At 46.6% G+C, this 24537-nt stretch overlaps 1 protein-coding gene across 10 annotated transcripts in view; it reads right to left on the bottom strand.

Annotated features, from left to right (window-relative positions):
* Positions 1–24537, bottom strand: part of BRD4 (bromodomain containing 4) — a 94984-nt gene that overhangs the window by 34879 nt on the left and 35568 nt on the right. For 2 of the 10 annotated variants that reach the window (XM_032271544.1, XM_032271545.1), the window contains exon 2: positions 1918–2236. In XM_032271544.1, coding sequence (XP_032127435.1) covers positions 1918–2202 — 285 coding nt within the window. In that variant the 5' untranslated portion in view covers positions 2203–2236. Of the gene's footprint in view, positions 1–1917; positions 4463–24537 lie in introns of those variants that run through there. The other 8 variants (XM_032271550.1, XM_032271549.1, XM_032271547.1 and 5 more) reach the window with 7 other exon arrangements.

Raw genomic sequence — 24537 nt, 5'->3', positions numbered from 1 at the left:
CACCAAGCTCCCTCCTCAGCTCCTTACTCTCCCATCTCTGAATACATCAGATCAGGGCCACCATGGATCGACCCCTTCTTCCAATATCAGAGCTAATGAGGGCAACATCAACAGTCATAGGGACAGGTAGATTCACACTCTGCCCAGAGCAAGAATGTCCTGCTCACTCTCCAGCCTGCACTTCAGAGACTGATCCTGAACTCCAAAACCCCATGGCCGAACCAAATACCCATACCTGTCTGTCCTGCTGGCCGGCACTGTTTCCTCAACCTTACCTGGGATGCTGGTGCGTGCTCAGCAATCTCAAGTCCCTCAGCTCTCCCTTCTCCTGTCTTCACCTTCTCAGCCCTCCCTGCATTTTCTTGTAACAAGCAGATCCCTCTGCTATTCTGGCACTGATACATTTCCCTTCAAAGCCAAGCTTCTTGAAATGGTGGCTTTACATTCTCACCTTCTCATTCACACCGTCGCAAATCTGGTTTCTACTTCTGTGTCACGTCTTCCTAAGGTCACCAATGCCTTCCTGAAGGTCAACAGGACGGTCAGGTCGGAATCCTCATCTCTTTAACCTCCCTGTAGCTTCTGATATGGGCATCTGGGGAAATGCTCTCTTCTGCAGGCCTTCTGCCTTCCCGGCAACCCCCAAGGGCCTCAGAGAGCTCTGGGTTCCACTCCAGCCCCCAGATCCTTCTCTCCTGGTTCTGTGCTATGAGAATGTCACTCTCAACTATGGACCCTGTCCCAGCTAGAGACTGGTGCAGTGAGCTCCCTTAACAGTCTCCCTCCCGCAGGCCACCACAGCTGACTGCCTCCACTCCTTATCTCAGTCAATGAAGACTGTGGCCCCTCTTTTTCCTCCGTACTTTGCCTGAGCCAATTCAAGATCCAGACCCGCAGTGCCCTCTTCTGATTATTTTCCCCTAAGTGCATGACAGATACTCAGTGAACCAATAACACCAGGAGTTCTTACAAACACACTGGCTTTAAACTTGGGAGTCTAGACACCTGGCAGAGGCTAAGGCCACTCCTACACATGAGTAGCTCTAGTGTGCACACACCAGCCTGGGTCAGTGGCTGCAATCACCTAATGCACTCACCAGGGGGTGTATGGGACTCGGCAAACAGCAAAGGACAATTTAAAGACAATCAGTCCTTGGTGTTTTAAAGAAAATTAAAAAAATGAAAGCATTTATTCCATCTGCTCCCCGAGGTTCAGTTGGAGAAACAAGCTGTGCTTGCACAACAGTTTGCTAGGGATATGGGAAAATGGAAATCTCTCTAGGGAAAGAAAAGAGGGGTGGGCTGACAAAAGCACAAGAGCAAATGTGCTGCAGCCACAGGGAGGAAGGGAAACACCCCTGTGCAGCTGCAGCCCCAGCCACCTTTCTCCAGCCAGGGCTGCCTTCACGTACTTGCTCCCTGCAATGTAATCCACTACCTTTCCCCACCGTGTGCTCTGGGTGACAGTGATGACGATGCTAGGCGACTGCTACCACAGCAAACCAATCCTCCTCTAACACAGTTTGATTAACTATGTCTACTTATCCTTAATCAACTATGTCCACACTTGGGAAGGGGCGAGGATGGCCAAGTGCTCTGACTTCAATTCATCATGGAAATGGAAGTAGATCCGTCGGCCTCCCTTTCTCCCACTGCTTCAACCTCTAAACAGCTTTCCCCAGGACTCCAATATCTAAGAAACCAGCTATTGTTAAGTCAATTAGCTCCTTCTTTCTCCCGAATTTCAACTGATCAGAACTGCTGAAACCACTCACTCAAGGGCCCTGCAGCTCACACCATGAATCCAAATGCATCTCCTGCCCTGCCCCAGAGTCTGTCCTGACCAGGAGACATGCAGGAGACAGGAGACCTTGAGGACAGCAGACGGCAGCCCTGGGCCCTACTCATGCTACTCACAGGGAGGTTCAGCTTGACGGCATCCACAGGCTGCTGGAAAGGCCACGCAAACTGGTGTTTCCATAGTGTCTTGAGCACCACTCTGAGCAGGTATTGCAGTTGGTTGGTCTGCCTCTTGGGCTTGTTAGGGTTGGAGGTCTCTGGGGGCGGGGGGTTGGTGCTGGCTGCATTGGCTGGCTGGGGTTGGGCCTGGGCCTGCGTTGTAGACATTTGGGAAGTTTCTAGTCCATCCCCCATTACTGGCAGATTTCTCAATCTTGTCCCAGGGCCGCTCTCCGCAGACATGCTAGTGATCCCATCACATTCTTCACCAGGCACTCTACAAAGGAAGAGAAGAGTCCCCATGAGAGACCAGTTAGCAGATGAGCACCGCTTGGAATGACAAGTCCCTCTGGCTTGTGGCTCCGAGGATTGAGCTGCCCTGGCAGTAGCTGGTCAGGTTGGTGAGGGGGGGCGGGCAGGAGCCACCTCATGTTTTGTCTGCAAGGGTTCCAATGTCTTTTCTCCGCAAAGACTTACCGTCTAGCAGGGAGGAGACCACGTACCAACAGAGGAGGCAAAGTGAGGTGGTGAGAGCCTACCAGGAGCCAGCAGGGGTTCTGGGAACTATGGAGATCATAGGGAAGGAGGTACAATGAAGCCACACCTCACAAACCTGCACATTCCTTTTCCCACCTGTGAGCTTTTAGGAGATGCTGCCTGTGTGTGGAGAAAAATGATTTGCAGGCTCCCAAATATGACATTTACGTTAAAATTGTTTGCATTTATCGCTCACAAAGCATTGAGCTAAGTCAGTAATTCCATTTGATGGGTCAGGCGGGGAGAAGCAGGAAGGTTGGGCCTGCCCATCCGTGGATGGCCCACCCAGTCCACTGCTCAGGGCAAAGCCACAAACTTATTAAGAATATTTTCTTGGTAATTTAAATAATGCAGGTTTGCTGAGGAAAGAATCTGCATGTTTACCGCAGATAAAATAAAAATGAATCCATACTAGTCCTACCATTTTCCTAACTATAAGGTGCACCTCCAGTGGCAACACAGGCCCCTGCTGTTAAGTGCCTCAGCACCCACTCTGATGCCCTTCCCTCACCTGAACAACCCCTACTGAGAGCCACCCCAACTTTGCAAACTCTGCCACAAGCATCCTCACAAGAGTGATTCTGAACACCTGTCCAGTTTTTCCAGTGGGACAAATCCCAAGATGAACAGCCACCAAGTCAAGGGTATGCATGTTTTTATTGCCAAATTGCCCTCCTGAAACACAACCCACCTCTTGCAGTGATGTGAATTTCCATTCTGATGATTCATTCATTTGCTCAGATGTATAGTGGTCGTTTGCATCCTTTTTGTGACACTTTTCTACTGGCAGTAAATACATACATATAGTTGGCTTTTTAAACCCAGTTCTGGTAGTAAGAAAAACTCTGAAAGCTAAGGGCTGACTACATCTATCAAGCATCTCTAGTAATAAACCTAAGAGCTCAGTGAGGATACCATTCTGGAATAAACTTTTAGTGGGTCCAGAAGCAGCTTTATGTGTAGCACACAGTAGGCACCCTAGCTGACAGTGAATTACTTTTTGTAATTTATTTAAACCAAGGTTACACAAACTTTTTTGTAAATACAGTTCTGGCAAATAATCCTATTTTAAAAGCGCCAAACGGAGAATTTGATACATAAAGCAAATCCACGGACTAGGCTATGGAGATAGGCGGCCAGTGAGATAGGAGAAGACACAGGGACAAATGACACCAGCCGCATACCAGCTCACTGGGAACCTTGGATGTAGTGTACCAGTTTTGGTCCAGGCATAGATAGATTATAGGACACACCAAGTGACTGGACACAAGTATTGGTAGAAAGACAGCGATCACAGACAAGGAAACACATCAGTGGGGTTTCAACCTCCCTCACATGTGGAGTTGGCTGGAGAGGGCTTCCATGCAGCATGACCAGCAAGTCCAAAGGGACCCAAGGGGATAAGTGTGATGGGGCTCCATCACAAGGGGAGGCCTAAAGGCACTGGGGAAGCCTAGATCCTGGGATGGAGGGTACACAGAGTGAGGCCAAGGAATGCCATGTAGTTTGGTTTCTACGAGTACATTTATCCTAGAAAGCAGCTCCAGAAACATACAGCTGATGCTATGCACCAAGCACATGCCAGCTGACTGATGGCAGGCAGTGGCGGGGGCAGCCCAGCCACAAGGACACAGGTCACCAGGGGGCAAAGCCCAGTTGTCCCAAAAGGAAGCAGCCCCCATAAATTTTTCATTAAGCAACGACATTCTGGAAATCCCCAACCACTGCCCCTGAGACAAGATGAGGCCAAGGAAACACTTCTAGAACTTATGGGTTGCGCCATGCTTGTCTCTTTCCAAAAAGACTTGCAGCAAAGCCATGGGATGAAGGACTCGTGTGCTCTGGGCCAGTGACCACTCTTCTTCACCTTCTCATCAGGCCCAAACAGGACCTTGAGCCAAGAAAGCTGAATTTTCTTATTTTATTTTATTTTTTCCTTTTTGAGAAAGAGGGTCTGTCACCCAGACTGGAGTGCAGTTGTGCAATCCTGGCTCACTGCAACCTCTGCCTTCCGGGGGTCAAGTGATTCTCCTACCTCAGCCTCCCCAGTAGCTGGGATCAGGTGTGTGCCACCATGCCTGGCTGATTTTTGTATTTTCAGTAGAGATGGGTATCACCATGTTGGTCAGGCTGGTCTCAAACTCCCAACCTCAGGTGATCTGCCCGCCTCAGCCTCCCAAAGTGCTGGGATTATAGGCATAAGCTACCACGCCCAGCCAGAAGCTGGATTGAGGAAAAAACCAATTTTCTATAGAAAACCTGACTCTTGAACCTTGCCTCATTTGGTGCTTTAAGCCACTACAAAAGCCAAAACACCCTTCCCTAGCCAGCCAGCTCACAAGAGATGCACATCAGTTAAATCCTCAACAATGCCAACATTGCTTCTGGCCTCATCGCCACTTTACAGATAGGGAAACCAAGGCAGAGAGAAGTAGCTGACCCAGGAGTGGAAAGACCAGGTCTAGGCAGACAGGGTGGCCCAAAAGGTTGCATCTGATTCCTGGGCAGTTTAAGTTGGCCTTTGAACTAAGGAAGTCGTCACTAGCGAGCTGCACACGCGTGTACACACACACACACACACACACACACACGAAGTGCCCAACACAGTCACGATACAGTGGCCACCATCCTTAACACACACCCATAATGACCAAGGGCAGGCCCTTGAGGAAAGAAACTGCTAGAGGTTGTTTGAATTAAGCTATGACAAGTTCAACACATGAGACAAACCTGGGAACTAAAAGTACCCCAAAGTTTCTTTAAGGAGGCTCTGAAGATAGCCAGTGAAAGTGACATGTGGCCGAGCTCAGTAGCTGACGCCTGTAATCCCAGCACTTCAGGAGGCCAAGAAGGGTGGATCACCTGAGGTCAGGAGTTTCAGACCAGCCTGGCCAACATGGTGAAACCCCATTTCTACTAAAAATACAAAAAATAAGCCAGGCATGGTGGCAGGTGCCTGTAACCCCAGCTACTCTGGAGGCCAAGGCAGTAGAACTGCTTGAACCCAGGAGGCAGAGACTGCAGTGAGCCAAGATTGCACCACTGCACGCCAGCCTGGGTAACAAGAGTGAAACTATGTTTTTTTAAAAAAAAAAAAAAAAAAAAAAAAAAGCCAGCAAGACAGACAGACATAAAGACAGAAAAGAGAGAGAGAAAGAGGGGGAAGGGAGGGAAGGAAAAGAAGAGAGAGAGACACACATTCATGGCTCCACAAGAGGGGTCACCAAAAGATGCCTGCGACTCCTGTTCTGCACGCACTCTGGGCCTGTGTAGCAGCACCTGCACCTCAAGGGGCCACGCTGATCTACTGCTATGCCCGCAGCCTTCCCGTCTGCTATGCCCGCAGCCTTCCCGTAACTACAGAAAGACTGACCCTTGGGAAACTTCAAAAGCCCATTCTTACTGCAGTGACAAGAAACATGAGGAAAACCAATCACTTCTAGTCTGCTACGGGGCAAGAAAGAGAAGTACACTGAGACGTCCTATGTTGAGAGTCAGATGACTTTTCCAAGACCCAAATTTGATGAGGTCAGCCTCCTTGGTTGAATTCTTCCCACAGTGGTTGCCCCCATCCCACCCACACTGCCCCCAGGCCATTAGCATCTATGATCCAATAACAAGTCGCCACCCCTGTCACCTTCAGCCTTTGATCTGCTACCCCTGCTGCCAGACAAGACAGATGGATGGACACAGATCTAGGCTCACAGTCTCTCTCTCTCTGGCCCACAGCATCTGGTGCTTCCTTAATCTCCATCTAGTGAGTTCCATGGTCAGCCCCATGGTAGGCACCCCTGGGAACCTGAAGGCAGGCTCATCTTTATTTCACTTTTGTCCTCCCACCCAGCACACAGGAGGTGTACCCTCAGCAACCACACCCATATTGTCACCTTGGGGCTTCCAGCTAGATCTCAAAGTTCTGGAAAAGAAAAACAGTTCATGCTCTCAACATGGATAATGTGGAGACCACCAGACTGTCACTTCCTCAGGCAACAGGTCCTAACATGCCTTGCCCTGGGACTCAGCAGCTGAGGTGGCATTTTCCCGAGTGATTAGGGAACACTTAGGGGCAAATACCGTGGAGGAGAAGAGCAGGGCTGCTCTAGCCGTGGACGGGGAGAGGGATTTGCACTGACCTAGAGGGACAAGGCGGCATCTCTGAAGAAGGGACAGAGAATGAGACCGGAGGGGAGGAAGAGTGTGTGCACTTCTGTGGTGGGGGAGAGGCAGCGGCAAGAGAAGGCATGCCTGGCATAGTTAACAGGAGACAACATTTTCAAAGTTTTCCATTGAAAAGATTAAAAAATGTTGCTCCCTTTCCATTTTCATACTGACTTGTGGCCATTAAAAGCAGGAGCCACCACTCACCATGTTAAGAGTTACCTGAAGGTCAAGGGAAAGGAAAAACATTTTGCTTATTGTTTCCAATCCAAAGAAGGCTACATAATTGAACTGGATGTCCTATTTTTGTATCTACCTCCAATAGATAGATATCACGTTCTCAGTGTAGAAGAACAGGATGAAGCGAGGTTAGACAAGGCCATAGCTCCCAAACTGAGTACCCAGGTGCCCTGGAGATGTCATGGTAAACTCAGATGGCACTGCAGGAAGTATTAGCACAAGGCAATTGATCATTTCAACATCAGATTGCATTATACTACTTTCAACAATGTCACAGCCTGCAACACTTGGTGATCAGCAGTTGCTACAATAAAAAGCGAAGATTGCCTGGGCGCAGTGGCTCATGCCTCATCTCAGCACTTTGGGAGGCCAGGGCAGGTGGATCACCTGAAGTTAGGAAATTGAGACCAGCCTGGCCAACATAGTACAACCCTGTTTCTATTAAAAATACAAACAAAACAAAACAAAACAAAACCAAACCCAGGCGTGGTTTGCATCTGTGGTCCCAGCTACTTGGGAGGCTGAGGCAGGATAACTGCTTCAACCCAGGAGGCAGAGGTTGCAGTGACCCAAGATGGCGCCACCATGCTCCAGCCTAGGCGACAGAGTGAGGCTCCACCTCAAAACAAACAAACAAAAAAAGCAAAAGTCATATAAAAATATATAAAAATCAACATTGGGCCGGGCGTGGTGGCTCAAGCATGTAATCCCAGCACTTTGGGAGGCCGAGGCGGGTGGATCACGAGGTCAAGAGATCGAGACCACCCTGGTCAACACGGTGAAACCCCGTCTCTACTAAAAATACAAAAACATTAGCTGGGCATGGTGGCGCGTGCCTGTAATCCCAGCTACTGAGGAGGTTGAGGCAGGAGAATTGCCTGAACCCAGGAGGTGGAGGGTGCGGCGAGCCGAGATCGCACCATTGCACTCCAGTCTGGGTAACAAGAGTGAAACTCCGTCTCAAAAAATCAACATTAACAGGAAACACAGGTAGTGACATGCAATCTGGTTCTGAGGTTTCAGGATTCGTGCGGTGTCCAACAGGCAGACACATCCTTTAGAAAGTAACTATGGGCCGGGCACAGTGGGTCACACCTGTAATTCCAGCACTTTGGGGGCCTGAGGCAGGTGGACCACTCAAGGTCAGGAGTTCAAGACCAGCCTGGCCAATCTGGTGAAACCCTGCCTCTACTAAAAATACAAGGAAAAAAAAAAAAAAAAAAAAAAATCGGCCCGATATGGTGTTACGCGCCTGTAATCACAGCTACTCCAGAGGCTGAGGCATGAGAATCACTTGAACCCAGGAGGCAGAGGTTGCAGTGAGCTGAGATTGCGCCACTGCACTCCAGCCTGGACAAAAGAGTGAGACTCTACCAAAACGAAAGTAACTATGGTTATGTAAGGATAATATATTATTACGTTTTTTCAGACGGCTACACAATTGAGACATTGGTACTTACTGTGTTGCTTGTGCTTAACCACCTAATAAACAAAATTGTTGGCTATTTCCTTTAGCCTAGGAGTATCATAGGAAAAAAACTGAGATGTTTAAAGATGTCGTGAACCAAGAAAGTTTGGGAACCTCTGGGTTAATGAAAGTAAAAATGTAAATTTTCCCTCTAAATTCGTAGACCTCTGATTAAGCATGCCTGTTTACAAAGATGTTCTTTGCAATCATAATATTTAAGTGAATTTTGGGAAATTTTAGGCATAGTACTTAACAGAGAATACAACTATAAAGTTGTGTAACTTTGAACAGAAAAAAAAAAAAAGGTTTCCTTGGACATTAACTTTATTTATAATCCAGCCAATAGTTCAGACAAATTAGAAATCTAAAGATGCAGAAAACAAAAAATCCATAACAAGGTGAGAAAGTTTGAACACTTTCTGCAATGATGAAGTTCCTACTTGCAAAGTGGATGGCAGCAAGCCCTCTTCCTTCATTGGCATCCTCCAACAAGTCACAGTTCTCTTCATCGCCTACCCCAATTAGCTCCTATCCTTTGACAGGGCTTTCAGGGTCTCCAGACAGGCTTTGTTCTGAGCCCACTCATCACAAAGAAGCCTGGCCCCAAGCAACCTTTTCCCAGACCAGGAAAGGAGATTAGAAAGCAGGATAGAGATAAATACAGACATGCAGGACAGGCTTAGTTCTGGGACTCTGAAGGCAAGCCAGAGAAGAAAAGAGAAAGACCACAAACAACTGCCCAGAATCTGCTGATTGCTGGAGATTGAGTTCCCAGTTCCAACCACCGTAAGTCACTGAGAAACCTAGTGGGTTGGGACCAGCTATATTTTGCATTTGTGGTTCTACCTGAAGTCCTGGCCTCCCAGTGGGCCTCCTGAAACCCAGTGATCCTACCTCCACTCTGTCTGGTCTGTTCAGACTCATTCGTCTCCTAAAGTGATGGGGCACACAGGCAGAAAGACACCAGAGAAGGCAGGAGCAGTCGCCAAGACGATGGCTGGTTAACAGACGGCTTTCTGAATTCTCCCGTAAAATATGGTGACCACACTTAGCACAGATTTACACAAGCCATCAACACACAAACATGCACTAGGGCCTAGCTGAGCTCCACAGTAGGTACTTGTCACTTCCTAGGCTGATGCTGTTATCTGGCACTTAATCTATACTGGCTTGGTTAACCACACAGCAACCCCAAAGCGCAGGCTGCAACTTCATCATCTTCATCATCATCCCCATGGTGACAGTGGCAGAGTGGATGGTGGCCTGGTTGGCTGCATGTCACTTGGAGTAGCGTGTGCTTCAAGTCCTCTGCTCTGCAGCTGCCTCCACTCACCAAGCACAGTGGCAACACCTCCAAGGGGCAGAGGCTCATCACCCCACACTGTCTTTGGCTTGGACTGTAGCACCATACTTTGCTGCACACATCAGTGGCCTGCCTTCTCCACAGAAGTAGCTGAGTGCCATGTGGCCCATAAGCTGGGTCTTAAGTCAGACTTTCAGCAGTAATATTTCAACAAATCAGAGCTGAGACCACTTCCTGTAGCACCTGACCATCTGCTTGCAATAAGACATACCCCATGTCATAGGCGAAATCTAAAACATACCATTCTGCTGAAGCTATGAGGTATGGGAGCAAGGGGAAATGACACCAAGTTATCATTTATGCTTCCCAAGCAGTAAGATGCCTGCGGCAACATGGCTTAAATTTGTTTTATTCCATACAGAGTGCTAGCCAATGCCAACTGACTACAGTCCCTTATGAAATCACAAGGTCACAGTCGCACATAACCTTCAGGTAGAGGAGGTCACCTCTCTACCACTCCAAGGCTCTTGTATAAACAAGTATTTTTGGGGAATGCTAGATTCTGCCCAGGGACAAAAACAAGGGGATGAGGGACCCAGACTGGTAAAAACCTGGTAATTCCTCAATACTATTCATTAACAGCAATTTACATCTTATCTTGTCCTAGAAACATCTTTGCTGAAATGCTGTTTATACAACATCAATATCAGAAGGTCTATTCCCCTCCTAGGCACTAGAGCCGGCTGCTTCAAATTCATGACGGCAGCCCTGTTTAATTGTGCAATCTGTGTCAGTGGGGAAGCACAAACAGGATTACTTTTCCATCTGACCGGCTCAGGCAGCTGGTGAGAACAGCACTCGTGTCATCAGCCAGACTGCACTGCCTGGAGCCAGGCCAGTGGCCATGCGCCGAGGCAGCTCTTAGAAGCCTTCAATTCTCCTTCATGCAGCATGTACACACCCTGCTCCCAACCCCTTGGACCAGCCAAGTGGTGGGGGCCCATTACCTTTGACTGTGCAGTACCACAGACCCTGCAGCTTGCCTTGAATCAGACAAGCCACGGCAGAGATATACCAGCACTCCTGCTAAGGGAGAGTGAGAGACACAGGCACACAAGGACCTCGCAGCCAGCAGGACCAGGAAACTGGGCAGGCTACAATCCCAACAACCAGAATTCCAGTCTCTCTGCTTTAGAAACTCATCAGCAGGCTAATTAAACTAGGAGCGCTGAAAATGCTGCACCAACTTTTCCCTGCAAAAGCTGCCAGCAGCTGGAGGGACAAGTGGCTCAGGTACAGTGAAAGGTTTCATTGTTACACGCGGGTTACGTCATGTTGCTGATGGTTAAATCTGGGTGGATGGATTCATGAATGTACAATGTTCCTGGGAAAAGCATGGAGCAAAAACAAAACAAAACCTTGACATGGACAGGTTCAAAACTTTTGGGTTGGTCGGACATGGCTCATGTCTGTAATCGCAGCACTCTGGGAGGCCGAGACAGGTGGATTGCCTGAGCTCAAGGAGTTCAAGACCAGCCTGGGGAACACGGTGAAACCCGTCTTTACTAAAATACAAAAAAAAATTAGTGGGTCATGGCGACATGCGCCTATAGTCCCAGCTACTCAGGAGGCTGAGGCAGGAAAACTGCTTGAACCCAGGGGGCAGAGGTTGCAGTGAGCCAAGATCTCACCAGTGCACCCCAGCCTGGGCAACAGAGGAAGACTCTGTCTCCAAAAATACAAAACAAAAGTCAAAAAACTAAAAAACTGTTGGGTTAAAACACATTCCAGCAGGGGCAGGCTAGGCTAACTTTTCCTATAAAGGACCAGAGAGCAGATACTGTCAGCTGTGCAGGACAAAGTCTGTTAAAATAGTCCATCCTGCCATCATAACATTAAAGCAGCCACAAATAATCCTGAAACAAATGAGCCTCACTGTGTGCGAATAAAACTAACTGGCCTGCGGCCATAGTTTGCAGCCCATTCCACAGATTTCTCGACTTTGTGAAGGGGAGGGAATGCAATGTTACATCAGAAAAGCAGAATGCAAAATTACAGATGAAATTAGGTAACGACGCCAACTGGGTGGGCACACAGACCTACAGAATGAAGCCGGAGGTGGTGACAGGTGTGTAGATGACACCACCAACTTACAGTGAAGACCAACCAACTACCCAGCACAAATGTAAAAACTACTCAATCTCTAGGCAATCTGTCCCTTTTCACAAGCCCCTACTGGCCTCCTGGTGTCTGTCTACTTCTACTTGGTTGAGCTGGTCCTCCAGGCACTACAGCTAGTCAAATTAAAGGCTGAAAGATTATGACAGAAATATGTCGTTAATTCAAACCATGCATTTATGCATTCTCACTGACTCAGCTGTGCCCTTCACAGGTAAGAGTGAGATTTTCTCCTCGTTGCCTCTTAGTCATTACCACGGTTGGGCGCAGTGGCTCATGCTTGTAATCCCAGCACTTTGGGAGGCCAAGGTGGGTGGATCACAAGGTCAATGGTTTGAGACCAGCCTGACCAATATGGTGAAATCCCATCTCTACTAAAAATACAAAAATGAGCCAGGCATGGTGTATGTGCCTGTAATCCCAGCTACATGGGAGGTCGAGGCAGGAGAAATCACTTGAACCTGGGATCTGGAGGTTGTGGTGAGCTGAGATAGAGCCACTGCACTCCAGCCTGGGCAACAGAGTGACTCTCCATCTCGGGGGGGGAAAAAAAAAAATGGTGCTCATGAATGCCATTGCCCCATCTCCTTTACCTGCCTTCACTTTACACCTTTTTAGTTATCATCTTTTTCAAAAGAGCTGGTGTGGGTGATGTGGCACTGAGATTCATGAGCACCATAATGTGAATCACAGCTGGACATGCTGGCACACACAGTCCTAAGCTCTGGGGAGGCTAAGGCTGGAGCACGACTTGAGCTCAAAAGTTCGAGGCTGCTGCCACTGTACTCCAGCCTAGGCAACAGAGTAAGACTCTGCTTTTAATAACAATTATGAAAGACAATATGACATGACTCTAAATTTATGGATTGAAACCCTGCTTTGAGAGAGACTCCAAGATGACCAGAGACCAATGCATATCACAATGTGGGGGCTGGCAGTGAGCTGGGCACTTCACTCTGCTTAAGAGGGGTGTTTCCGGCCGGGCGCGGTGGCTCAAGCCTGTAATCCCAGCACTGTGGGAGGCCGAGGCGGGTGGATCACGAGGTCAAGAGATCGAGACCATCCTGGTCAACATGGTGAAACCCCGTCTCTACTAAAAATACAAAAAAAAATTAGCTGGGCATGGTGGCACGTGCCTGTAATCCCAGTGACTCAGGAGGCTGGGGCAGGAGAATTGCCTGAACCCGGGAGGGGGAGGTTGCGGTGAGCCGAGATCGCGCCATTGCACTCCAGCCTGGGTAACAAGAGCGAAACTCCGTCTCAAAAAAAAAAAAAAAAAAAAAAAAAAAAAAAAAAAAAAAAAAAAAAAAGAAAACACAGGGACATACTGGAGAATGAAAGACTCTACAAAGGCACCAAGAGTGGAGAGGAAGTTCACTTCTTAGCACAAATAATTAAAATGAGAGGAAAGTTTAAGAGTAAAAAACGGGTTTAAATTCAGTCTTGGGCTGCCCCTGGTGTCAATCAGAACATTTCTCAGGATGACATCACACCGGTCTTCTGGAATTTTCCCATTTCAAACAAAAGCATGAAAACTAAGCTCATAATCCTCATTTAAGTTTAAAACTGTATGCCAACTTCCATGTAAGTGGTCAAGATCATGCCCTTTGGGAATTTGGGAAGCCAAGAGGGAGATGAGTGAAATGCAAATGACAATCTGCATGGTTCATGACCACACTGCTGGGGGCTGAAATGTTCCAAAACGCACCAGCTTAACCCACAGGCCTGTTACACATAAGTGGAAACAAAACTGAGCTCCTGAAACAGACCCACAAGTGGGAAAGGTGATATTTCAATCAACTGCTCTAAATTTCACCCACTGGGAAGCAGCCTGGATGAGTAAGCAAGAGTGTATCATGCCTCTAAGTTTCTTCTCAAAGCAGCTGCTGGCTGACTCAAGGTGTCCCTGGAACCTGCCTACACTCATTGAGGACACAAAGGGTACAGGGCTAGCACACTGTTTCTAGAGACACCATGACCCAACATACCCAGCAACATTTTAACCATGACCACCAAGAGCCCGTGCTGGGTGGGAAAGCCAAACTAGGCCTTTGATGGCCATGAGGAGAGATGGAGCCATGCCAAGAAGCCAGGAACACACACATGAAAGGCAATGACACAGACTGTACTCAGGGTGCAGAGATATTGGAGTCTGGGTATCTCAATGAAGAGGTGACGTTAATCTTTTCTTCAATGATCTTTTCTTCAATGATATTACCCTGGGCACTTCATTGTAATTTTAAAAGAAAGATCTGGAAAAAAGGTTATACCAGTCAGTATCCAGACATTCAAGATGTGGCTTCAGGCAAGATGACTTTTCTTCTCATCTTGCCCTCACCACTCATCAGGTACAGAATCCAATCTATGGGGATTAGGAGGAGGAAGGGCATGGCTCTTTTTTTTTTTTTGAGAAAAGGGAACACTGAAAGCTACGCTATTTTAACATCAGAGCTTGCAGCTTCCAAAGACCCTCAAGTTCCTGGTTGACAAAGTAGGAACTGAAGACTGACTCAAGGCACAAAGATGACCAGTCAGTGAGAGCTGACAGTGTCTCAATTGCTGGATTTATATCTGATACACACCCCCAAAGGTACACAAAAGGCCATTCCTACATCTTTACAGAAGCCTTTGATGGACAATGCTGTCCTAGGGAAACAGGCCAAGGGGTCCCCACCTTCCAGGCAATGTTAACCTCACTTTCAGGCTTCTCTTTCTTCAGGTAAAAGCAAGCCATCCAGGTAACTCCCTACATGCACTGCTGGGAGGCCTTCTTGCAGACTGAGTCCATCATACAAGAAGCAGACACATCCAGTGTCTACTTCTGTCCAGACAATCGAACTGAATTGGCTGCAGAGGGATGCTTGGATGTAAATAGCTGTCAACCTCTCATCTCAGTAACTTTCAGAATGTAAAAGCAGCAGAATGAAATGAAACACCATTTCAGATGAGAACAGCCAAGGAAGCAAAAAACTTGGCAGGGATCTATCACTTTGTGAGAACAATGTTCTTGTCTGCCTTTAATTCCATCCTAACTTCCACAAAATAAATAACCCACAGAAGTCAAACCCCACAACTCTCACCCTGACAGGTCAGTGTATGAAGGTTCTGGAGAGAAAAGACACAAAGCATGCCTCATCTCCTCAGGTGCAGCCGAACTGGCATCTTGCAGACCCAGAGTCCATCATACTACCTAAGTTTACTCCCCTACAGATGTGGCCAGCTTGTCCTTTGAGTCCACTGAGGAGTAACAGCCACTTACTGGTAAGGAACTTTGAGACCGACAGAAACCAAAACCCAGGGCAGCGACTATCACACTCCCATAGAACCTGTAGCACTCCCTAGGAATGCCTCACCACCTTTCTACTAAAAATGTGATTGAGTTCAGGAGTTCAAGTCCAGACTGGGCAACATGACAAAATCATCTCTACCAAAAATACAAAAATTTTGGCAGAGACGGTTTTGCACACCTCTGGTGTGCACACCTGTGGTCCCAGATACTCTGGAGGCTGAGGATGAATGATGGTGCACGCCTGTGGTCCCAGGTACACTGGAGTCTGGGAGGCAGAGCCAAAAATGTGCCACCGCACTCCAACTTAAGTGACAGAGTGGGACCCATGTCAAAAAACAAGCAAACAAAGGGACGAAATATCTAAGGATGCAGAAATAAGATGCATCAGACAAAGCTTTAGACTAGGGTCTAGCGTACAGAATGAAAGAATAAAAGAAAACATGCACATCCCTGAGTAGAAAAAAGATGGCAAGATAACAGATATCTTTGGCTAATTTTTATTATTACTTTATACATGTTTTTTCCAACTCCATGAAATACCATGTATATAGTTATCAATCAGAAACTAAGGGGAAAAAATACTTTAAAAGGAGGACTTAAATGGCCAGGGATGGATGGGGGCCCAAGGCACAGCAGGAGAGACACATGGCTTAGTCAGGATGGTGCCCACTCTGAGTTTAGTAACTGCTTTAGGGGGTGTGTGTGGGGAGAGTCAGAGAGCAACATGCTGGGCAACATGAGGCCCATGGGCCTTCCCCAGCTTCCTATGTCATTCCTAGGTTCTCTCAGATGCCATGCTAGGCTTGCCTCGTCTAAGAAGGTAGCCATATCAAGCAGGTGCTCCATTACCCAATGCCCTTCCACCAGTTCTTCCCATGCCTCTGTCCTGTCTACGGACCCATGGCCAAAAGCCAGACAGAGGGGGGGCAAAGGTCTTTCCTCAGGTATCCAGTAACACAAATCAGTCCAGTCTCCTCCACCCTGAGCAGATGAGGAAAGCAGCAGAGCTCCTTCCCTGAGCTGGCCTAACACAGAAGAGCCAGCATGGTGCTAAAGCAAGGCCATAATCAGACACTGTGGTATCACAGGGTAGAGGCCTTATTAGCACAGAAGACGAGAAAGAGACTTCAGCAGCAGAGATATATGGAAGTAAGAGGAGGATCAGGTGCAGGGCATGAGAGAGGAAGGTGGCTGGTACATGGAGGAAGTGGAACTCCATGCTTGCACATCTGTGTATATCCAACAGAAATCTAATGTGGCTACTCAGGCTATTTTAAATTTTCTAGGAGCCATATTAACAGACAAAGTAGGTAAGTTTACGAGTATATTTCACTGAACTCAACATATCCAAAACACCATTTCAACATGTAAATGTGTAACATTTTTTCCCCCCACTAAATCTGTGAAATCTACGTGTGCATGCCCCACAGTCACAGCACAATTTGGGTGCTAATTTTTTTTTTTTTTTTTTGAGATGGAGTTTCGCTCTTGTTACCCAGGCTGGAGTGCAATGGCGCGATCTTGGCTCACCGCAATCTCCGCCTCCTGGGCTCAGGCAATTCTCCTGCCTCAGCCTCCCGAGTAGCCGGGACTACAGGCATGCGCCACCATGCCCAGCTAATTTTTCGCATTTTTAGTAGAGACGGGGTTTCACCATGTTGACCAGGATGGTCTCGATCTCTTGACCTCATGATCCGCCCGCCTCGGCCTCCCAAAGTGCTGGGATTACAGGCGTGAGCCACCACGCCCGGCCTTTTTTTTTTTTTTTTTTTTTAAGATGGAGTTTTGCTCTGTCACCCAGGCTGGAGGGCAATGGTGCGATCTTGGCTCACTGCAACCTCCCCCTCCTGAGTTCAAGTGATCCTCCTGTCTCAGTCCCCCAGTAGCTGAGATTGTAGGCACCTGCCACCATGCCCAGCTAATTATTGTATATTTAGTAGACACAGGGTTTCACCATGTTGACCAAGCTGGTCTTGAACTCCTGACCTCAGGTGATCCACCATACCTGGCCTCGGTTGCTAAATTTTTACGCAAAATATATGATCTGCATTTAGATTCCATAAAACTTGTAGCTAAAAAAGTAGATTCACATACCCAAGGTATCCCCAACACATCTGGATATTTTTCATTAACTCAACTGAGCATCAGTTTTGAAAATTAATTAGAACTTGATTAAAGTAATTCATTTCCTCAGTACACTAGCCACATTTTTTGATGCTCAAAAGACACGAGGTTAGTGCTGACCTGTGAAAATCTACGTTTTACTGGCTAGGAGGGGGAGGGGCAGGCATTTTAAAAACTCCGCTCTGGGGCCACAGGGATGGGGAATACTACACATTCAGGCTGGTTAGACCCCAGTCAGTTTCACACCCACCACATTCATCACCCACAAACCTACCTGTGCTTTAAATTAACCTGCTCAACTAAATGTACCTATTTAAGAGAAAACATTAACATAGCATTACTATTAACACATCACCTGTGATGTGTGAACCTGTGTGAATGGGGGAAACACGTGGGAACTATCAACATGGGATACAATCATTGTTGAGTTTCCTGTATGCAAAAATATTTATGTGGTTTTAGAGGACAATACCTTTATTCTTTTTAAAAAGAAATAGTAAAAACTTCAATAATCTCGGCCGGGCGCGGTGGCTCAAGCCTGTAATCCCAGCACTTTGGGAGGCCGAGGCGGGCGGATCACGAGGTCAAGAGATCGAGACCATCCTGGACAACACGGTGAAACCCCGTCTCTACTAAAAATACAAAAAATTAGCTGGGCATGGTGGTGCGTGCCTGTAATCCCAGCTACTCAGGAAGCTGAGGCAGGAGAATTGCCTGAACCCAGGAGGCGGAGGTTGCGGTGAGCCGAGATCGCGCCATTGCACTCCAGCCTGGGTAACAAGAGCGAAACTCCGTCCCCCCCCCCAAAAAAAAAAAAAAACAAACTTCAATAATCTCATGGTAAAATAAATGTAACATAAAAATTACCACTTTATTTTTTACTGGCTAGTTTGGTGGCATTAAGCACATTTACACTGTTATGCAACCACGATCCAGAACCTTTTAATTTATGTATGTATGTATGTATATATATATGTATTTTTTTTTTTTTTTTAAAGACAGGGTCTTGTTATGTTGCTCAGGCTGGTCTCAAACTCCTGGGTTCAAGCAATCTTCCCGCCTAAGCCTCCCCAAAGTGCTGGGACTATAGATGAGCCACCACACGGGGTGCTTCAGAACTTGTGGTGCTTGCAAAACAAAATCTGTACTCTATATATCCATTAAATAACTCCAGCAACCACCATTCTACTTTCTGTCTCTATGAAAAGTGACTCCTATAGGTACCTCGAGTGAAATCACAGTATTTGTCCTTTTGGGGTTGTCGTATTTCACTTGGCATGATGTCTTCAAAGTTTATCCACATTGTAGCACCTCTGAATTTCTTTTTTTTTTTTTTTTTTTTTAAAAAAAAAGAGAATCTCTCCCTTTGTCACCCAGGCTGGAGTGCAGTGGTGTGATACAGGCTCACTGCAACCTTCACCTCCCAGGTCCATCGATTCTTGTGCCTCTGCCTTCTTGAGCAGCTAGGACTAAAGATACGTGCCACTATGCCTGGCTAATTTCTGTATTTTTAGTAGAGATGGGGTTTCACCATGCTGATCAGACTGGTCTCAAACTTCTGACCTCAGGTGATCTGCCTGAATTTCCTTCCATTTTAAGGCTGATTATGATTAATACTTCACATTTGCTTATTTATCCATCCATCAATGGACATGGGTTGCTTCTATAACACCTTTTGGCTATTGTACATAGTGCTGCTAACAACATGATCATACAAATGCACGTTCCAGTCCCTGCTTTCAAAGGAGAACGCCCTTAAGAGATGTTTGCTGAAGTACCTAAGAGTTAATATCACATCTGCAACTTACTTTGAAAGGATTTATGGAGGGCTGGGAAGGATCACCTGAGGCTAGGAGTTCTAGGCTGCAGTGAGCTATATAATCTGCACTCCAGACTGGATGACAGAGCAAGACCCTGTCCCAAAAATAAATAAATAAATAGAAGGAAAGAACTGAAACACAGGATCCAGTTATAAACTTGGACAATTACCCGTCAAAAATCAGCTCCTACCCAAAAGCTCTTTAAGAGGCACAGGCAGAATTCACCCAGAACTACAGGCACTGCCCTCAGCCCATCCACACCCTCAGCTGGCTTCTCCTGCTGGTGTGCAGATAACAGAACAGCTTCACAGTCTTCCCTTGTTCCTACCAAACCAGCAGAGCAGCTGGTGCTACACAGGCTGGTGTGCTGCCCACCAGACATGCAGGGCTGCCGAAAGGAGGAAGTCAACGCCCGAGGGTGGCTGCTAAGCAAAGTGGCCGGTGCCCGACCCAGCAGATTGAGGAGGGCTGAGTTCTGAGCAGACTACTCTGTGAATGGCATGAACGAGCTCTTTCACTGGCACCAGAGAGAGAACACGCAACAGTATCATCTGCTGAGGGGAGGGAAAGGTCAGAGGAGTAGGCACCGACTCCTTAGCCCTCCACAGCCACCAGGTCCCCACTGTGCCAAAGCGGCTGCAACAGGCAAGCCCCCTCCTCCACCTCTGAACATGAGAGCTAAACAAAGTCAGGTACAGTTTCTTGGTTTATTACCCAGGGAAAGCAAACTACAGAGCCACATTAGAAATGCTTCATGTCTTTTACCTCTGGTTGCCTTTGTTCAGCACCCCCCACTTCCTGGCCCAGGCCCCACAGTTCTGTTTCTGGGTTCTGACAACTAGTGCTCTGAGGCAGAGGCCAGGCCCTGAAGAGAGAATCTAGGCAAGCTTGAGATGTTTCTCCCATGACCTTTTCAAATGATTCCAGTAGAAGGCTAGGCTCCTTAGCTACTTAAAATCAGAAAATAGATGGGTATTACTTCCCTACTCAAAACCACTCTCATGGTAGCTAGGTTAGTCCAAAGTAATTGCTATTTTGGTAAAAAACAAAAAAACAAAACAAAACCATAATTACTTTTGCACCACCCTAACAGATCTGATAAAACCAGGAGAATGGAAACCAGGAAAGGCCCTGAGAAGTGTGCTTTTAAGGAAACTGGAGCCCCCGGTGTCTGGATTCTGCCCATGGGGCACCATCCACAGCCAGGTCCCTGCCTGCACAGACAGGAAGGAAAAGAGGGGCACTTCACAGGGTGCTAAAGCCTCTCAGCAAGGGGCTCAAGTCAGGGAAGGCTTTCCAACAAAGCAGCCTGAAGGGCAAGGTGTAATTCACATTTTTGTTTTAGTTCTTAGAGAGGTTTGGTTTCAAGGCAGGACAGACACATAAAAACCATTTGACTCCCTTAGGCTTAAGGGTGGGGCAGGGGCCACAGGCTGGGCACATGAACCCCTAATGACAGAGGTGTACGTTACTTCTGAAATGCAGAAAATGAAATCCGTAAGGACTATACTGGGGATGCACTAGGGATTAAAAAGAAGCTCCCATCCAGCACCCCCTCCCTCCTGTCCAAATGACATTTAACACCAAGTTACGCTGACATGTAGATTATTAGAAGTGTATTTGAAGTCAATGTTAAAAAGTTAGTACTGGACCATTTCAATTCTCTTCAAAACACAGCACGGACTTACAATGGAGTTTTCGGTGTGCCTCCACTAATCCTGTTACCACATTAGAAGACAAAGATAGAATTTGTTCCCTTGGCGTTCACTGGTTGCCATAGAAATAACATCAAAATGCATTATACTTTCAGGTGAAGAAATGCATCATGGGTGCTGAAAAAGAAAAACCCTCATCAAATCCACTACAAACTCAAACCCCTTTAATAATAAATGGGTGCAAGTACCTACCCAGAACAACACCCAAACAGATGTGTTCCAGGCCTGGGGAAGCAATTTCATTCATTTCAAGATACAAAACACCAACCCACAGAAAGATGCTCTGGGCAAACAGCTAATCTGGCCATGTTGGGACTCTGCCTCAGATGGTAAAGCTTCACAACACGTACACCCGCTTCTCAAAGCCTGCAGTTTTCACATTTCCAGGTTGTTCCATTCTTGTACCCACATGTATGAAAACATAAGTGTAGCCCCCTTCTTCCTCATAAACACATGCTCCTCATGAGTTGGGTTCACTATCTCTAGGGGATGATATACAGGCTATTATAAATTTGATTTTAACCCAGGGAAAACATTTGAGATGTTTTAATAATATGCGTGCATTATAAATGAAGAAGAAAAAAGTCTACTGCATTAAAGAGGTAGATGGTATTTTTTTTACTGGTCCCAGATGGAAAGAAGTGGATTTAATGGCACTTCAGATCCTGCAAAACTGTGACCTGATCATTGCTTATCACACACCACCGCCACCCCCATCCCCTTTCCTAACATGTGTCTACTGGGCCTGCTTCTGACCTGCTATGCTCTGCTTCAGGAGTGGGTCTATAAAGAGATGGTGTTTGGGTGAAGAACAGACTGCAAATTGGCTCTTGGTTGAGGCTAGCCAAGCAGCAGGTGCCTGGGGATGACTCAGTATTCCCATCATTTGAAGTGTTCCTGGTTGAGGTGAAAACATTGGGAGTTCTGACTCATCCTACTACATATCTTGGGAGACCATGGGTTCAGGAGATTCAGCACAAAGACATCTGCCCTTGTGGGTTCACAGGGACAGAGAGACAATCAAGAATGAAAACAACAACTAAAATTAGGAGACGGTAAACACTATGGAAAAAAAGAAATGTAGGCAGCACATGGGATGGTGCTTCCAAAATTCCTACTCCTTATGACTTCCACAAGTGAGGCTCTGTAGTTCCTAATCTCTTCTCATTGCCTCCACATTATGCATTAAACAGGATGGCAGTCCACCCAGAGAATGCATTTTCTCCACTGGAACATCTCATTCACGTGCAAATTGCTCTAAAGCTGGTTCCCCTGATATATAACTATTTTGAACAAAGGGGCTTGTGGCTTACTTAAAACCACAGCTTCCATTTGGTTATAGCATCTTTATACTACAATCTTTAAAGATAACGAGAAAGGACTGAATTTATCTTTGAGAATTAGTGTACATATAAAAAGAGCTGCTCATTAAGCCAATCCCATACGACTTCAGTAGTTTACATGCCTTACTCCTTTGCCTAGACATTGATTATAACAAGCTTATGTACATTTCCCTGAGTCAAATGAAGGTTCAGTCATCCTTGACTCTACCCTTCAGGCAGGTTATAATGACAGCAACCCCTAGGTTTACACTGTAACAGTCAGAAGGATGGTAATTCCTTCCAGCATACCAGTTATTTTGCTAGGTAGTAACAAAATGATTTGCTAAATAAATTGTAAGCAGTTCTGAATGCCAGCCACTCAGCTCATCAATATAACATTTTTCATTTTACAAATATGTTCCTCCTTTAATTGGGAAAGCAAGTCAAAAGGAGACCCCCCAGTTATCACAACATGCCACCATGCCTAATGATCCCACCCTGGTCTTCTCTGTATGCTGGGAATTCTCAGAAGTTATGTGGCTCCCACAAGTCAAAGGCAAAAGAGCTTCATTTCACAGCCACCTGGAGGTGCTTTCACGACACTTACCTATGGCTGCAGACTCAGATGACTTATCTATGTCCCAAAGGGTCCCTCTCTGCTGCTGGAAACGCTAGACCCAGAAGCCCTTGGCACTAATTTGGACCACACAATGGACTATGGGGAAAACTGCCTGCCTAATAGGGCATTGTGAGCAAATGAGAAAACCTCTGCAGATGTTTCTTTAAAAAGCCCCAAAATCCCCAAACTAAAAGTCTAGTTTTAGGTTTCACAATTTTGGCCATGAAAGGACCGCAGAAATAGAAGGAGGGTAACTCTGCTCACTGCTGGGTGTTAATGTCTTACTCTCTAACTCCTCTTAGAGTTAAGTGCCCCTGAAAGGGTGCTTCCTGCCAGACCACACCAAGTGCATGCTTGGGTGCCTCCACAACAGCGGTCTACTGTTGATGCCAAAAGTTCAAGGTCGTCAATAGCAGCACCACTCAAAACAGCGACATTTGGGCTGGGAAAAAGAAATTATATAAAAGCATCTTTAACTGAAAACAAAATTAGCTGAACCTCAGGTGCCAATGTAAAAACTGAAGCTAAAAAACAAGCCTGAAACTATACCGTTTCTCTAGTTAAAGACACCAGAGTGGTTATTTTAAGGGCTCCTGGCTACCTGAGCCCAAACCAGAAGTCCCAGGAGGGTGGCACTGGGTAAGGCCACCACAAAGCCCACACCACTGAACAGTTATCTCAGTTTCCAGGACACCAGATCATTAAATAGTCCATTAAAAGGAGAATAGCAGTTAAAGGCAAAGGACAGGAAGCAACAGCTGGCAACTCAATAGCAAGAAAGCAGACAGCTACATCCTCTTGCCAAAAGAAAAATCAGCCAAAAGTTTAACCGCCATGGCAGAGGTTAAAAGCTTTAGTCAACCAGTGCAGGCACCACTACGTTACATTCTCTGGCGGATATGAGTGATATAGTATGGTGTCCCTAAGCTAGCGACCTGGAAGAGGTAAAGTACATGTATGTTTTTAATGTTACTTAATTTATTGTAAAACATACAGAACATAAAATTTGCCATTGTAACCATTTTTAGGTTTACCATTCGGGGGCATTAAGCACATTTACACGGTTGTGCAACCATCATCACTATCTTCCCCTGAAACTTTTTCATCATTCCAAATAGAAACTCAAGCCACTGAACAGTAACTCCTCAATCCTCCTGCTCATGGTAACCACTATTCTGTTTATGAATTTGACTATTTTAGGTAATCATGTAAGTGGAATCACAATATTTGCCCTGTGTCTGGCTTCCTTCACTTAGCATAATGTCTTAAGATTCATCCAAGTTGTACCACGTGATATGGTGAAATACACATTTGGTCTTCACTGTCTGCTGGTATACAACTGCTGGGAATCCCCAAAATGGTAAGTGTCTTTTTGTATCCTAATGAGTAGACTGATGGCTGGGGGCTCCTGGATAGCCCCAGGCTGGGGGGCGTTGCCAGGGGAAACCAATCATCTGATTAGAAAGCTGGGACTTTCAGCTCTACCTCCCAAAGTGGGAAGAGTTAAGTGTTAGGTTAAACTGATCATCAGTTGTCAATGATGTAATCAATCATACATATGTAACAGGGCCTCCAAAAAACCAGAAGAACAGAGGCCAGAAAGTTTCTCGAACGCTGAACACAGGAAGGTTCCTGCACTCAGAGAAGGCACTAAGTTCCGTGCCCCTTCCCTGGTAACTCGCCCTATGCAGCTCTTCATCTGCACCCTTTGTGACATCCTTTATAATAAACTGCTCAGTGTTTCCCTGAGTTCTGTGCCACTCTATTAACTGAATCCAACCAAGGAGGGGGTCGTGGAAACCCCC

The sequence above is a fragment of the Sapajus apella genome, unplaced genomic scaffold (assembly GCF_009761245.1).
Source record: "Sapajus apella isolate SASKATOON/1434 unplaced genomic scaffold, GSC_monkey_1.0 scaffold237, whole genome shotgun sequence".
Taxonomy (NCBI): Eukaryota; Metazoa; Chordata; class Mammalia; order Primates; family Cebidae; genus Sapajus; species Sapajus apella.
Note: the sequence above shows the minus strand (reverse complement) of the source record. Positions and strands in the feature narration are given on the sequence as shown.